Raw genomic sequence first — 15591 nt, forward strand, 5'->3', positions numbered from 1 at the left:
CGATGCGCAATCACTTTAGCAAAGGGAGATGGGTACCAGTGGGAGGAACTTTTGATCGCGAACAATACCGTCACTGTCATCTCGTCACGAGGGTTAATCATTCAACTTTGAATGGACGGCCGGTTTCCTGCTCTTCTATCGACCTACACCGCTGGTTACGATACGCTGTACTTTGACGCGCCACGTTACACGATAGCACGAAAATAGAAAATAGAAAATCGAACATAAATCGAATTTCGAGGAACTTTTGCTTGGAAAATGCGAACTCGGAGTAACTAGCGGCGAGTTAAGAGCAAATTTCAGGTAAAGGAAGCTAGTTTTCTGTATCTGTATCGCTTCATTTTGCAGATGAAAAGGAGAAACCGAGCGTCAAAGAGATACGCGTTTCTACGAGAACGAACGTACACCCTACGTATACCCTACGTACACCCTACGTACACCCTACGTACTGCGATTATATTTGTCGAAAGTATTTAAGAAACGAGCACCCGGCGAGATAAGCGGCGACAACGGATGCAACCCGGCTCGCGTAGTCGCCTAACGTGCGCACGCGATTAAGGCGGATCGGCGTACGTACGACGCGTGCCTGTTTCTTTCGATATCGCCGGTAGAACGATCGCGGGAATGTAATCGCCCGTTTGATTTCAGGTGCGAGCAAACACAGGTGTGTGGTTGGCTGCGATGCTCCCTCGAAGAGGGTAGGAAGACCGACCGATTCTCGTTGCCATAGACGCTACGCCATAGGCTCTATCTCTGCCTCCGAATCGATGATTCGAGATCGGGAAATTGAGCGTAAACGTTTCGTGCGAATTTTGTGGTCGCGTATCGCGGTTAAGCGTCGGCTCTATCTGTCTTCCTCCGTTTATCTTTCAGTTTCTAGATTCGAGCTTCGCGGAGAAGTTGCGAGCTTTCGTCGTTTCCAACAGCGTCCATATTATGTACGCGACGATCAACTACGATCCGAAAATTAGCGAACTTCGCGAAACGAACGAACGAAAACCAAATCTTCTGGTCTCGATCGCGATATAAGCGGCAACTAGTTCGTCGACGAACTCGATGGTCCAACGATTAAATCCGTACGATCATCTCGCGCGACTCGCATGATCGCCGTTCATGGTCGTCGCGCACCACCCTGTCGGGTCTAACCCGACCCTAACAGCGACCGCTCGAACTCGTTGGAAACGTTACAGTTGCGTGGAATCGCGCGTTACCATGGACAGAGAGCGACGAAGGCGGGGTCCGGTTTTCTACGGGGTCCTGCGTAAATACCACGGGCCCAATCGGTTGGAAGCGTAAGCCAATACCCAGGGTGTGCACTCGGCGTACTGCGAGTTCTTCTACGCGACCCTCTACTCCCATCCTTCTTACACCCTCCGACCGCTTCTTTTCCTTCTCGCTTTCCCCTCTTCCCCCTCTTCTCTCTTACACGCCTGTATCGGGGTTCTCGCGTTTTCGTGTTTTTCAATTTTAGAAATCCTTCCTCCGTATCTTTTCGCCTTCTCCTTCGCGAAAGGTTTCATCGTACAAACTGTTTCCTACATTTATACCGTTAGTATGCGTTAGCAATGAAGCGGAGAAGCGTCGCTTTTAACCAGTTTTCCAGTTTTCCTCTTATTTCGTTCGTCGTTCTTTCGACGGTACGACACGCAGCTAGCTCTATTTTCCCAATTGCTCTTCCATACGGATCGATCTCGTTTTAATGAACGCGGTAAAACGCGTTTTTCGCGTTACAGGTCGATCGGCGATAATACAGGTAAGCGATACGGAGCGACGTAGGTAGAGTTATATGCGAATCGAAAAATATGCACAGAGCTCGGTACGTACTGGACGGTTCGCGTTGACGACACACGGTGGACGCCAGAACGATCGGTGCCATGCGGTCGACTTCCTCTTCCTGCGTGCACATCGGAACTACAGTAGTCAGGTGTCCGGCCTGACGGTCGCGATTACGTCGAGACATTCGATAGTCGGATGCGCCCGGCCTCGTGAGAGACTTTACGTTTTTTCCAATCTCCATCGTCCACCGTCTACTAACTATCGTCTAACTAACTTCCATCTAACTTGCAGCGTCGCTCGCCCAGAAAACATGTCAAAAATATAGCTTAAGATATTCTTATCTCTTAAATTCTTAATCTTATCTGTTAAATTAGATTAATTTAGTTACGCGAAATTTATAGGGAGTAGCAACGGCGAATCGAAAGGTGGTCGCGATGCAACTATTACAGTTTCTTTTTAAGGTAATTCATAGATTAACAGATGCTTCTACCGAACGTTCTTCCATCTCGACCTTACCCCTTCCTACGTTTAGTTTAGTTTACCCTAGTATCGTGGCGGTTTTATATTTAGTAGCGATAGAATTACAAGAATTACAGAGATGCGATATTAAATTTGAAAGAAATATTACAAACGCTACGAAAAACCACTATTTTATTCGTTGCGCGCAACGATACGATCGTAGGTTGTAACGCGTTTTTAAACGAATCGACGAAAGTGACGCGATTTGATAACGATATACAGAGGCTTGGTATTTAAACCGGACGTTAACGCTGGTATCGAGTTACGTGAATTTAACGTGCGAATAAACGTACGCCTAATTAAACCACAGGTTTCGCACTCGCGTTGTCCCGATCTGCAAGGCCTGACGAACTTGTCGCAAGAACGGAGCAACGATCTCGACCAAGCGCGTAAAGCGCGCCGAGCGACAAACTGACACGTTTCGTAGCCGAGATTCGACGTAATGTTCGCGAGTGTAGGATTTAAGCAAGATACCGGAAGGGAGAAGGAAAAGAAAAAGGTTCTGCCGTTTGCAGAAACGACGTACAAGGTAACGGAAACTTTTGACTTTTGACAGGCTTGCGAAGCAGGCTCGCCGTTTAACGAACGCTAACCGTTAAAAAGCCGGCGTACGAGGAGAAACGGTTTGACAAAGCGGTCGCAAAGGGTGGCCGTAGCTGGCTCACAAGTGGAATTAGGTAGCCTCGGAGTGTTTGGCAGCCGGGCTCACCGTTCACTGGTCAATAATCGACGAAAGGGAAGGCATTACAAGCGAGTGATCTCGAGGGTATCGAGGCCACTCGTCTGCGAGGCAGGACCACCGTGATCGGCGTGGTAATGGTATCTGAAGAAAATAATATCCTAGTTCCCCGTCCCGGCCTGGCAACGGGGATACCGGCGTAGTACAGGCGAACCAGACTCGAAGGAGGGCCCCGATCACCGATCACCGATCACCGATCGCCGATCGCCCAACGAACCATTAGTATCCCGTGTCGTCGACATCGACGACGGCCAACCCGTGTATTCCCAACGTCTCGCGTTTTACACGCCCGTGGACATGGATATCGTTGAAACGGTTCTTCCTCGCGTCCTCTCGCCCACCTTGCTTGCCCCTATTCTTTCCGCGCATCCTTCTTCCACCTCGTAACAGATATCGCTGGCAGTGCGAGATAGGTCGCGCATGGCAATTTTCTTTCGTCGCTCTTGAAAATCGCTGTTCGTACGAACGTGTTCTCTAGGACGGTCGAATAGTCGAGTATTGAATAGTTGAACCGATATACGAATTTCCAACGGCCGATACGATTACATTACCGGTATACGCTATTTCTGTACTTGTACTTACATCGATTTTAATACGATCCACTATATTAGAATTTTGTCGCTCGTTCCTTTACCAGACAAACCAACGCGTTTAACAATGCAACCGAATCTTTTGGCATTCCGAGTAGCCGCTACGACACCTCTACCACCGATAACGAATCGAATTCTCCGTAAATATTATAGGTAAAAATCCGTAGTCCGTTGACGAGGTGTGAACCACCGAGCGAAGCGAGAGCTCGACGATCGTTGCCGACAATGTATATAGAAATAGACTGGATGTATGGAAATTAACGCGCATCGTTTGGCAATGGAAACGATGAAAATTCCATCAGCAGCGAACTCGAACGTTGCGCTGGACGGGCAAACGTCGTCGAATAGAAAACGCGTGGATCTGTGCGTTTAAACACGAGCGAAATGGAAAAGTGTTGCGAATCTCCTTGGCAAACGCGTTGCCGAATGCGAGCATAGACGAAAGGTTAACGTTGCTCGGTAGGGTAGGGGTAGGCACACGTGGAAGAGCAGTATGTTAGGTGCGTGGAAGAAAGCGAGGCGCGGTGGAGGAAAAAAGAGAGCGACGAAAAGGCCGGCCCATGATGGAGTGGGGTCAAAGTAGTAGTCGCAGTGAATAAGGGGTGAGAGTGGGTGATAGTAGGTGGTAGATCCCTAGTTAGCCAAGACACGTTGACGAGCCATCGTGGCAGCATGGCAGCAGCGCACGATACCATCCCTCCGCGCTTCTCCCTCTTTTTCTTCCTCCTCGTCTTCCTCTTCTTCTTCCTCTTCTTTTCCTGCTTGCTACCTCGAGATTCACGCTGGCTGCAACTTTAATACACATCGTGGTAAACTGCCGATATACATCGACGATCGAGTTCGAACGCGATTCCAGTTAACTCACGATGTAGTTTGTAATTCGTCTCGTCAACGTTGCGAGTGCGCTGTTACGCGATACAGGAAGAACAGTGCGTATAGTGCGGCTATGTCTTCTCCGTGTTTCAAGATCAGACTGAAAATTCGATCACGACGGGATAGAGGTGAATAACGATTCGAGAGATCGCGTACGGTTCTGCCGACGTATAAGAGACTACTCGACGCGCACGTGTCACGAGAGAACTTTGTACAGCGATGGAAGGATTCGCGTTGTTTACTATCGAGAAACTGTGCGAAACGACCGTGTTTACGTTGATTTTGCGTTCCGTGTGAATCGTGCAAAAGCGATGACTCGGATCCAGAGCATCGCGTCGAACGAACGGCACAAATACCGTATATCTGTTAGGCTTGGAAATTGTTAACCGTGCAGGCGAGTTTCAGTTTCAAAGTCGGAGGCAGTGTTTCGAACGAAGAGTTTGAAAGATCTTTCTGCCGATCTTAAATACATCGTGTAACGAATACCAGATACTTGTCGTAGTTGGTAGTTGATAATTGTTAGTCGTGCAAGGGGAAGCGGCTAAAAGGATAAGTCTGGAAGGGAAGAAAGCGGAAGGCCATTTTCTCGCGCCAAGAGAATCGACGAAACGCAAATTTGCCGCATCGATCAACGGGTAGATGAGGATCGTTCGAATCGCTGGATATGGAGAACCGAATCACGTGGCAACATGCACATGGTTTTCAGGCTATGAATGAAAATATCTGGCAGATTTTCTGCAGAAGCCTTTAGAGGAAACCGGCAGGTCTTCCAAGCCATAAAGGTACTCTTCTATAAGCTCGGTCCATATGCACGTGCATTTTCCTTTCAGCCATTCATAAAAAGTCATTCATGAATTTTCGCTCATTTTTTATTATCTCCTTTGCTTTCTCAAACAATCGCGTTATAAAGTTACACGTTACGGAGTACTACGATCTCTTAAATGACTTTTCGCACGTTCAAAGAAACTGGAAAAACGCTGGAAACGCTGGAATCCGAGATGAGATTGCTAAAAAATGAACGTTCGTACGTAACGATATATATGGTAAAAGTATTTAGTCGTTGACTTTGTAGTTGAGCAGCAGTCGGTTTATCCAGCTTCTTATACGTCGTAGTTCGTTGTTAAATCGCAAACGGTCACCACCGTTTCTATCTGCCAGCTTTATTTTATTTTTCGATCTTCCAAAAAAATATATTCGATCGTCGATTCGCGATTTCTAAAACATCGAGCCTCGAACATGCCTTTAACGCGTAAACACGCGATTTTCGAAAACCGCCTTTAAATATTTCGTCTATCGTTTCATGCCGTTGCTCGATATGCCGTGTCAACGATATCGACGTCCGAAAGAAAAGTCACTCGCCCGTTCTCTGACTCGTCTCGCGGTACGCGTTATCTCGAACAAACTGGATGAGAATTTTATAAAATATAAAACGGAAGAAAGAAAATACGGAAATAAGGAACGAACGTTGGAAAGCGAACGACAGAACGAACGATAGAGCGAATTATAGAGATAAGTATCGAAAAGAAAATATCGACGAATATTTTTCCGCGATATTTTATCGGCAATTAAGAAAGTGGCGGTGGCGGTGGCGGTGGCGACGGCGGCGGTAACGGTGGAAATATCGCGAAAAATATTGATAAAGAAATCGGTCATACTCATGGAGCAATGTGCGGTTGCTAGGGAGACCAGAGGGGCTGGACCACGTCTCTACAGAGAGGAGGCAATCCGTCCGTGTATTTTGTCGAGAGAGGCGGGGGAAGGGGGTGTCTCTAAGGGCGGCTACGACCAGAAATTTCGCAGAGATGGAGTTTCTGCAGAATCATCATACGGTGAACACCTCCGAACCGCCGTACACCCTTGGCACAGGTGAGCCACAGTGTCCCTGACTGCGAATTAATTTTCACTGCTATATATCGTATACGAGACACGAGACTCGAGACCGGTCGAAGGAACCGATGCGACCTTTCTTTTCTTATTCTTACGAAACGCAAATATCTTTACGCAGTTACCTACGATTTTACCAAGTGACTTTACCAACATCCTCCTCCTTCGCGTATTCTTTGTTTTCGTTTATGCCACCAGCATTCCGTGTTTTCTTTCAAAGTTGCACGTTGCGTCAGATTTTTAGACATTCTTGCTCAGACGTTACAGGATAGCGCGTTACAGAACGATACAGATGCTCGTAAACTCGTCGTTTATCTATCTGCCGATCATCCGTGAATCTTGACCGAACATTTCAGCGGAAGAATCTTTACGATTAACAGTTACTCGATATCTCTCGTCTTCTCTCTTATAATCTCTCCCATAATCTCTGTTCAAACTGCAAAATAACCAAGTTAGACGATTTTTTATTAGCCATATTCTCCAATATCGATCGTTTCTTAATAAATTCTGTCTAGTTGAACTTTATCTAAATTTCGATCTTACATTTGCGTTTAACGACGCACAAAGTTGAAATTTCACGATCCAAAAGCATCGTAATTTTCCATTTCGATTTTAGCAGCAAGTAAGTTTGAAAAATCACCGGACAATCTACGAGATTCCGACTTATTTTTTCAAATAGCGCCGTCTGTCTGATTCGATTATAATCGAACGTTCCATCGTAACGTCTCTTCTATCCGTAGGTTCGGTAGGAAGTATCGAGGCCACCATACCTTCCGGCCTGTGCACTGGGTCTCTCGGTGTCCTGTCCACCGAAGACGCCTTAACGGATAATCAAAACGAAGAGACTCTGAGCGCACTGCAGGGCACGCTTCGTCTACAGGATCTGCAGAATTCTCCGCAAGACATTGGCGGTGATCAAACGCAACACATCCAAAATTCCGGACAGAGCCAAGTGGTCAGCGAGTTTGGGGCGAGCTTCTGGGTCGACGATATGGCTGGTTTTCCATTGCCACCGCTGGACTTGGACCCGTTACCTCCTGGTCTCTTCAGCCCATGCTCGGCAACCTACAAGTAAGTGGCGAGAAAATCTCTCCTCGTTCCATTCGTTACTCCGCCTTTTTCCCCTCCAACCTCTACAAAATTTCTCCACTTATCGTTTCTGCTTTGCAACCTTTATTTCCTTTCGTGCATACTTTTCGCTCTATTATAAACGTACCGCTACCTGTATTACAAATATAAATACGCTAAAATAGCGTATCAAATAGTGCAACAAATTTGATAAAAAATTTGCCGCCACCTTCTTTTCTTCCTTATATCCTTGTATCTTTAATTCCTTATATCTGAAAAAAAAAAAAAAAAAAGAAACGAAACAATGATTCTTCGTTTTAACCTTTTTTTTTTTATTGGAAAGAGATTTTATTAGAACGTTCTTTGGCCTTTTAAGCATCTGTTGAAGCGAGAGTAACGAGGAGAACGAGATTCGCATTACAATTCCGAAACCGCGGTAACATAAATTAATCTTTGCGAGAACCAAACAACGTACATATACGTATTTATAAAATACACTCGATATTCATTTTATACGACGACCGATCTCTTTAAATGATACGTACGACGAATCGATTTAATTTGCTTTTCCGTGTTTGTTCTTCGATCGAAGTTACACAGCTTTAGAAACAGAAAAGAAGCGAACCTCATTAAATGCCAATATTTATCTATATTTAAGCACAAGCAATGTCGTTACACGTTATGCGCATGCTGCGTGTTTTCCCCCCTAAATGTACAAAAATCTGCAATTTAATCACCACAATAGGTATTTTTCAAGTATTTCAAAATATATATTCAACTGCGAATCCAAACGGAAGGATACCTTCGACTATTTAGGCTTCGTTTACAGTACGACGAGCTTCAAAATTGCCTGCGTGTAAGAAACGTAAAATACGATTTATTATGATTTTCCTCTGCGACCTTTGTATAGTTCTCTGCTCTTCGTTACGATTGAATTGAATTCGTGACAATTCAAATCCTGTTGTTGCTTTGCCTCGGAGTATCAACACCGTTAGGTTACAAATAACGCGTAAGAACTCGAATTTTCCGGTCCTCCCCCGACCAGTATAAATAAAGGGACGCGATCGCCACCGAGAGAGTATAAACGAGCATCGAAGCGTATCTACAGAGTTTCTCCGAGTATTTGTATCGACGACTCGCGAATTCGGCTGTAAATAATTTATTTATTTATTTGTTTATTCAAAATATATTTGACGGACCGCGACAGCGATATTTCGCTCAACCTATCAACGACCAATCCTCCACAATCTTTGCGATTATTTCGTAAAATATCAGCAGTTATTTCGCCCGTACGTGAACCGCCATGCGTCCTGGTCTGACTAATGTTACGCGTTTCCACTTGGAATCGATCGTTGCATACACGGGACTAAAGAGTCGACCGGTTTACCGGATCGGTAAAAATAAACAAACGGATAGAATATATCTGACGATACATCCGAATATTTCGCTCGAAACGGATTTGATATTAACAAACAACAAAGCACGCAAACGTTTCAACTCGAAAAAAGCCAAGTTTAAGAAAATTTCAAATCCTATGTATATGTTTTTATTTTAATAGTCTTTTTTTTTCGATAATATCTTAATTTAATTGTCTCGTATACTTAATTTCGTATTCGCTTTCTCGAAGAACTTGCCATCTTATGTAGTAATAAATTGTAAACTTTTCTCGTCAAAAATTATACCCTTGTTTCCCAACCGGGTTGCACAACGACCATAATAGTTGCAAAAATTTCGTGCACCTCCTCGTCTATCCAACACGTTTTCTATTATATATTTCATATTAAAGAAAAATTTCGATTTCTCGATCGATAAACTCAACGCGATTCAATTATCTAAATAGAGAATAATCTAAAACTGAATAATTGGAATACTCGTTAACCAGGATAATCGACTTTAGCGACCTTAGGTTTTCAATACGTTCAATTCGTTCAATTCGTTCTCCTCTATTCGAAAAATATACAGTGGCTACGGAAACTATTAGTACGCTAGTACGTTTATTAGTGGATTTGTATACTAGCCAGTTAGACGCAACTCTAACAATTAACGTATCGTACAGTGATATGTACTTGTATGTGATTAGAAAAATTTGATACTTGTGAAATCAGATATATAACCTAATAAAAAGAAGACGTACCGTTCGAAAATAAGCGTACGAGCAAGTAGTTTTTGTAGCCGCTACATCAGCGGGATTAACGATGGACTTAACGATGGACGCGAGACAAGAAAGAGAAAAAGGAACATGGAGTGGCATGTGGCGTAAAAATGACTGTAACGTTGTATTCGATATACCTTGTAATCTTGAAGTGTCCTTGCAGTTGGGGTTGCACCAGAGGAGAATGTGCGCCGAGAACGAGCAACGCGAACGGGGAAGGTGTGGCGGACGTGTTACTATCGTTAAAACATGCGGTGGTCCATCCTGGAAGTCCTACCGGCGGATACTACTCCACGGCAGGATCGAGTCATCATTATTCTCAAGATTATACTCAAAATCTTGGCCCACCTGTACCACCCACGCATTACGCGTCTACACCAGCCATGTCTGTGAACGTTTCTATGAATATGACCATGAACATGAACATGCACTCCGGGTGAGTATCATTTTATTTTTAATGAGTATTATTTTATTTTCAACGCTAACGCTTATCCTCCATTTGTACTTTTAACAATCCGTGTCTTTACGACTGATAAAAACATTGCTCTTCGGTTTCAAAATAGATTTTCAATTTCTACCTTTCGAAATCATCGAAACCAATCCAAGTTTCTAATTTCTAATCTATCACTTTCTCCTTGCACACTGCCGCTCCAACTATTAAGACATCAGCCAACATTTACTACAAATTGAATGTCTTTCGCTATAATATTAATATAAAACTGTTATTTCATTCGCATCATCTGTACGTCGTAATGTAAGATATAAAATACAATTAGAATTAATTACGATACCAGTTTCTTAATTAAGAATAGTTAAAAGATTATAATTAAAAATTAAAACTTCAAGTATCGGAAGGACCTCGATTTCCACAATTTTTTATCATTCTCCTTTCTTCAATATTTCGTATAAATTTTAAGTGTCGTTTATAAGTTTATCTAAAATCCTTGGAACATGTAATATCCGTCTCTATTAATTTTCAATATTCTTATTCTTATTAAGGAAAATGAGTTTCAAAATTCGTTTCAACGAAAATATTCAATCTGATATAAATATATAGGAATTGTAGTATTTTAAACACTTGTTTCAATCGTGAAATAAGACTTTATAAAATATTGCTATTTCTTCATATGAAAGGGTTCGTAGAATTCGTAGAGAATAATCGTTATGAAATAATATTCGTTATCATTTTATTTTGTTGGAACCTTTTTCGTTGCCTGGAAACAGAGCGACGAGCACGAACATTTTCTGAATCGAATCATATTCGTAGCGGCACTGTTTCGTAGAAATCGACACTTTATTGGAAGCCATAAGAATTGTAAGGTGAACCGATACTCTATTCTTCTAAATTACGTGAACTCTGAAATTGTTGCGATGCAAAGAATGCGATTGTTTTACAAAGATTTTTACTATTTGCTTACAAAAACGTAAACACAGAAACTCGCATAACACGACGATTTAAACGATTCAACGAGTTTTATTATATAGCAATTCTGTCTTTCCGTTTACGATATAAAAATTTCTTAAAATACCATGCGTTTGCTTTATCGATTATCGAAATACGTAGCTAAAAACTATATAGACAAAAAGAGAATCCACAATTTTTAAGACGATCGAGCTATTGAAAATAACAAAATAAATATCAGAAATAGGAAAGGTACTTTCTTATTAAACATCTAGTTCGTATGATTATCGTTCAATTCGTATTATTACCTAAATACCTCGAAAATTCCTACAACGTAGAAAAGCTTTTATAATAAGAATTTGATACATCAAAATCTCTTAAACACCTTATACTACAACAAAATTCACTTGACCAAGGCAGCCTTTCGATTATTTCCGACAGTATTTTTTCACAAATACAATTTCATCTCACCATTTCGATATACTTTTTGTGAAGTAGCTCGTAATATTTCTCTTCGAAGCCAGACACAGCCCTTCGCCATTTTGCTCGACGGAGAGGGTGCGCATTTAAGAGGGTGTAAAAGCCGAGTTATTCTGAAATTCACGGTTGTGTGCGTAGGTACGAGCAAAGCTATTCGTCGGCATGGGGCGTGGAACCCCTGTTAAGTCCCGCCCAGCAGTATAATCCTGTGGAGCAGCAGGCAAGGGTGAATCAACCCCCGGCCAATAGTCTGATCGGCACCAGTACCCATCCTCATTCTCATCCCCCGGCGCACGGCCATTCCAGGCTGCAATTGTCCAGTGAGCATGCTCTGTGCATAGGCGCCACCGGGAACCCAGTCACACCCGACGACAATGGCAGACCTAACCTATGCCGAATTTGCGGCAAGTCGTATGCGCGACCCAGCACCCTCAAGACGCATCTCAGAACGCACTCTGGGGAGAAACCGTTTAGGTTAGTGGTGAATCCGCTTCGCTTATCGCTCGATAACATTCGATCGATAAAGGTTGCTCGTCTTATTCATAGTCGTTCACCGATTTACAGTAGCAATTAGAAATTTATTATAAGAGAACCTCTCGAAACAATACCGATCGAGAGATATATATATCAAACGAGATATACTGCACGTTGAAAATTTTACTTATCATTGTACAAAGATTTATTATTGTCACTATGCTGGGATTATACTCTTCTTTATAGATTTCATCGATCATGAATGGACAATCACAGATGGAACAATTTAAATCCAGTAAATATTACAATGAAAAGTATCTGAAAGTGTATAATATCGTGTTATTACCTTGTTGCAGAGTTAATAGAGTCGATATGAAAGTTCGATTAAATCCTATAACTTCATAGATACTTTTAAATATTGATAAAAGATTTATTCTAATCGATGTTATCAAAAATACTTTAGACCTGTTTATAAAAATTTACTTCTGTTGTTTGAACAGTATTCGCGACAGTACCCCCATCGTTCCCATCATTACTTTAGGTTAGGTTCAAAACTTTCATCGTATCGAAATCGAACCTTCGAAAACAACGCATACTTAACGAGATTACCATCTGTTTCTTCTTTCTTTTAAATTTAAATACAATTAGTTCACAAATTCTTTAGACAAAATACTTACAGTCATTCTTCCTATAAATCGTTCGTCGCAATTCCAGTACTTCAATTTTCAATAGAACGATGGAATTACAAACTGACAAAAACTCGTTACTGCTACCAATAACCACCTATATTGGCATAATAACATGGTTCTCCTACAACCAAAATTTAATGCTCCGTATGAAAAATAAAAATATTTTTTCCACTATAATAAATTTTCCACTTGAAAATGATGTCACAGTGACGAGATAATCGTTTCAATTTTACATATGTATATAATAGATCGATATATCAAAATTATCTTCCTATGAAACCGTAGAATTCGAATTCTTTCATGCGATAATTTTACTAATATTATTTTATATTTACAAAATGTCTCAAGATTTACATTTTTTAGGTGTCACGCGTGCTCCAAGGCATTTAGTCAAGCCGCGAATTTAACTGCCCATGCAAGAACTCATTCGGGAGAAAAACCATTTCGATGTCCAGTGTGTGATCGGAGATTTTCGCAAAGCAGTTCCGTAACCACACATATGAGAACGCACTCAGGAGAACGTCCGTATAGGTGTGTTGCACCACGTTATATGGATTATTTATTCACCCGTGCCACAACGCGTGCCACAACGCGTGCCACAACGCATGCCGCTTAAAACCGGCACATATAATTACTTGGAAGTATTTGTATCTTATCGCATGCAGAAAAGTATAAAAATCTGGAATGACACTTCTTATATTATACAAAATTATTTCTTCTAAATTCATATAAATTACTTCCAAGTCGACGATTATCAACATAATTACGTTAAACAATGTTGTATTACGTTTTGCAATCCAATTGATCGAGTTACCTTTTATAATCGCCAATTCTCTTTTATTCCAGATGTCGATTCTGCAAAAAGGCATTCTCGGATAGTTCTACATTAACCAAACATCTTCGTATTCACTCTGGCGAGAAACCATATCAGTGTAAGTTGTGCTTGCTGAGGTTTAGCCAAAGCGGTAATCTGAACAGGCATATGAGAGTCCATGGCGGTTCTCTAACGTGACACAGCTCAATATCGATTATCGATAACAATCGTGTTCTACCGCGATGTTGTCGAATACCTGTGATTCAACTTGGCTCGAGCTTACCGGCGAAAATGTAAAATAAAATAACTGCGACGAATGTTGATACTCTCAATAGAGTTCTGCTTCCTGACTGACTCAAATTTGCAAAGCGTTCGTGCGAACACTTGGTTATTTAAGGGCTTACATTTGAATATTTTTTTAAACGATACACAAGACAAGTAATAATCACAATATGTGTTATATTTGGCATTAGGAACTCATCAAGAATTCATTATATATATATATATATATATATATATGTATATATATATATATATATACACATATATATGTGTGTATATATATATGTATATATCATATATACATATATATATATACATCATCATCATTACCATTATCATCATCATCATCATCATCATCATCATCATCATTATCATCATCATCATCATCAATCATCATCATCATCATCATCATCAACATCATCAACATCATCACCTCCTGAATCGGAACATTAAATCGAAGGAAATAAAAAACGAAATGTATCGACATCGTTATAATTTTAGAAAGTATGCACCCGCGAAATTTCTTGTTCGTTCACTTATACGTTCACGAATTGTTTACAAATAGGTCAGGGATAGGTTAACAGGGTATCGCAGATTTAGACCTACAGCATCCACCACAGCACCGTTGATTATTGTACAAATATTGTATTTATTATAATTATTATTAATTATAATATTAATGTTGCTGTTTTCACCATCTTCAATTTTCATTATGTGGCTTTTTCTTTCTCAGTTTGCTTCTTTTTCGTCATTGTAAAACGAAGGTGTTTTGGCGCCATTTCCATCGGACAAAAAAAAAAAAAAGAAAAAAGAACGACCTCTCTATATATAATATATATATATAATATATTTATACATATATATATTATATATATATTAATATATAATATATATAGAATATTCGTATGAGAACGACTAATTAAAAACGGATGAATGAATATGTGAGTTCTTTTTTGTTTGTAATCCCACAGCATCAGGACCCACATACTTTTTCGTAGAAAGAAGGGGGGGAAAAGGAGACTTTATATTCGCCGGCTAGTTGGTAATTAAGTGCGTAGATATTGGTTCATGAATCCTCGCATTAATTTACCTCTCTTCACAATTAAAACTATATAAAAACAGCTCTCTCCATCATTTAGAGTAGTATCTCCTATTCATTCGTCAAAATTCTCTCGCTCACGCTCTCGTTCTTTCTTCATATATATATATAATGATGTATTTATAAGTAATAATATTCTTGAAAAAGAAAAGAAAGAAAACGTATGTATAATGTTCCTACGTTATGTACCGGTACGACTTGTTGCAGGGACGAGCTGACCCCCGATTCTCTATATCGAAGTCCTCTAAACAAACCTGCAGCTTTTTGGACCATCTCGTCACGCGACAAACGTACCACGTGTAGCGTGTACGTAGCGTATCTCTATTTAGAACTGTATAATGTCATCTCTGTCACACTGTATGTGTCTCTGTGATGCTTTATGTTTTCATTTCTTCTTTCTTTCTCTCTCTCTCTCTCTCTCTCTCTCTCTCTCTCTCTCTTGCTTGCTTGCTCGCTCGCTCGCTCTCTCACTCCTACATCGGCTCATATTTATCGATCAAGTGTTGTTCGGTAATTTGATCTTTACAACAGTTGGAATGGTTTGTCATTCGCTTGTGAAAGCTTCGAAGCAAAAACTCGTGTAAGGTGCATATTTAACCCAAAAGCATCGATGAATAATACCAAACAACTCAGTCTATTTTTGTCTTCCGAACGACTAAATAATATTAAGAAAAAAAAAAAAAAAAAAAAAAAGAAGAAAAGAAAAAATCCTTTCATCTGACGTAATATACATATGTATCGATCACTGAG

The 15591-nt window shown here is 41.0% G+C and overlaps 1 protein-coding gene across 2 annotated transcripts; it reads left to right on the plus strand.

The window, feature by feature from the left end:
• Nucleotides 1–4773: 4773 nt before the first annotated feature.
• On the plus strand, nt 4774–14007 carry LOC138187676 (protein glass). Of its 2 annotated transcripts, XM_069128683.1 has the most exons (7): nt 4774–5279; nt 6178–6363; nt 7122–7452; nt 9765–10037; nt 11622–11957; nt 13010–13177; nt 13493–14007. In XM_069128683.1, the coding sequence occupies exons 2-7, from the start codon at nt 6300–6302 to the stop codon at nt 13656–13658; spliced, it is 1338 nt and encodes a 445-aa protein (XP_068984784.1). In that variant the 5' UTR covers nt 4774–5279; nt 6178–6299; the 3' UTR covers nt 13659–14007. The 2 variants fall into 2 exon arrangements, with proteins under 2 accessions (XP_068984784.1, XP_068984785.1); XM_069128684.1 differs by lacking the exon at nt 13493–14007 and having other exon boundaries at nt 11622–12009; nt 13010–13170.
• The last annotated feature ends 1584 nt before the right edge of the window (nt 14008–15591 follow it).

Source organism: Bombus flavifrons, chromosome 15, assembly GCF_040668555.2.
Source record: "Bombus flavifrons isolate JBK064 chromosome 15, iyBomFlav1_principal, whole genome shotgun sequence".
NCBI classification, from domain to species: domain Eukaryota; kingdom Metazoa; phylum Arthropoda; class Insecta; order Hymenoptera; family Apidae; genus Bombus; species Bombus flavifrons.

Bases quoted from the DNA above. Each gene is read 5' to 3' on its own strand.
- LOC138187676 (XM_069128683.1), top strand. From the start codon at position 6,300: ATGGAGTTTCTGCAGAATCATCATACGGTGAACACCTCCGAACCGCCG. The intron at 6,364-7,121 runs GTGAGCCACAGT...TTCTATCCGTAG, and splicing joins GCCGTACACCCTTGGCACAG to GTTCGGTAGGAAGTATCGAG. The intron at 11,958-13,009 runs GTTAGTGGTGAA...TACATTTTTTAG, and splicing joins TCTGGGGAGAAACCGTTTAG to GTGTCACGCGTGCTCCAAGG.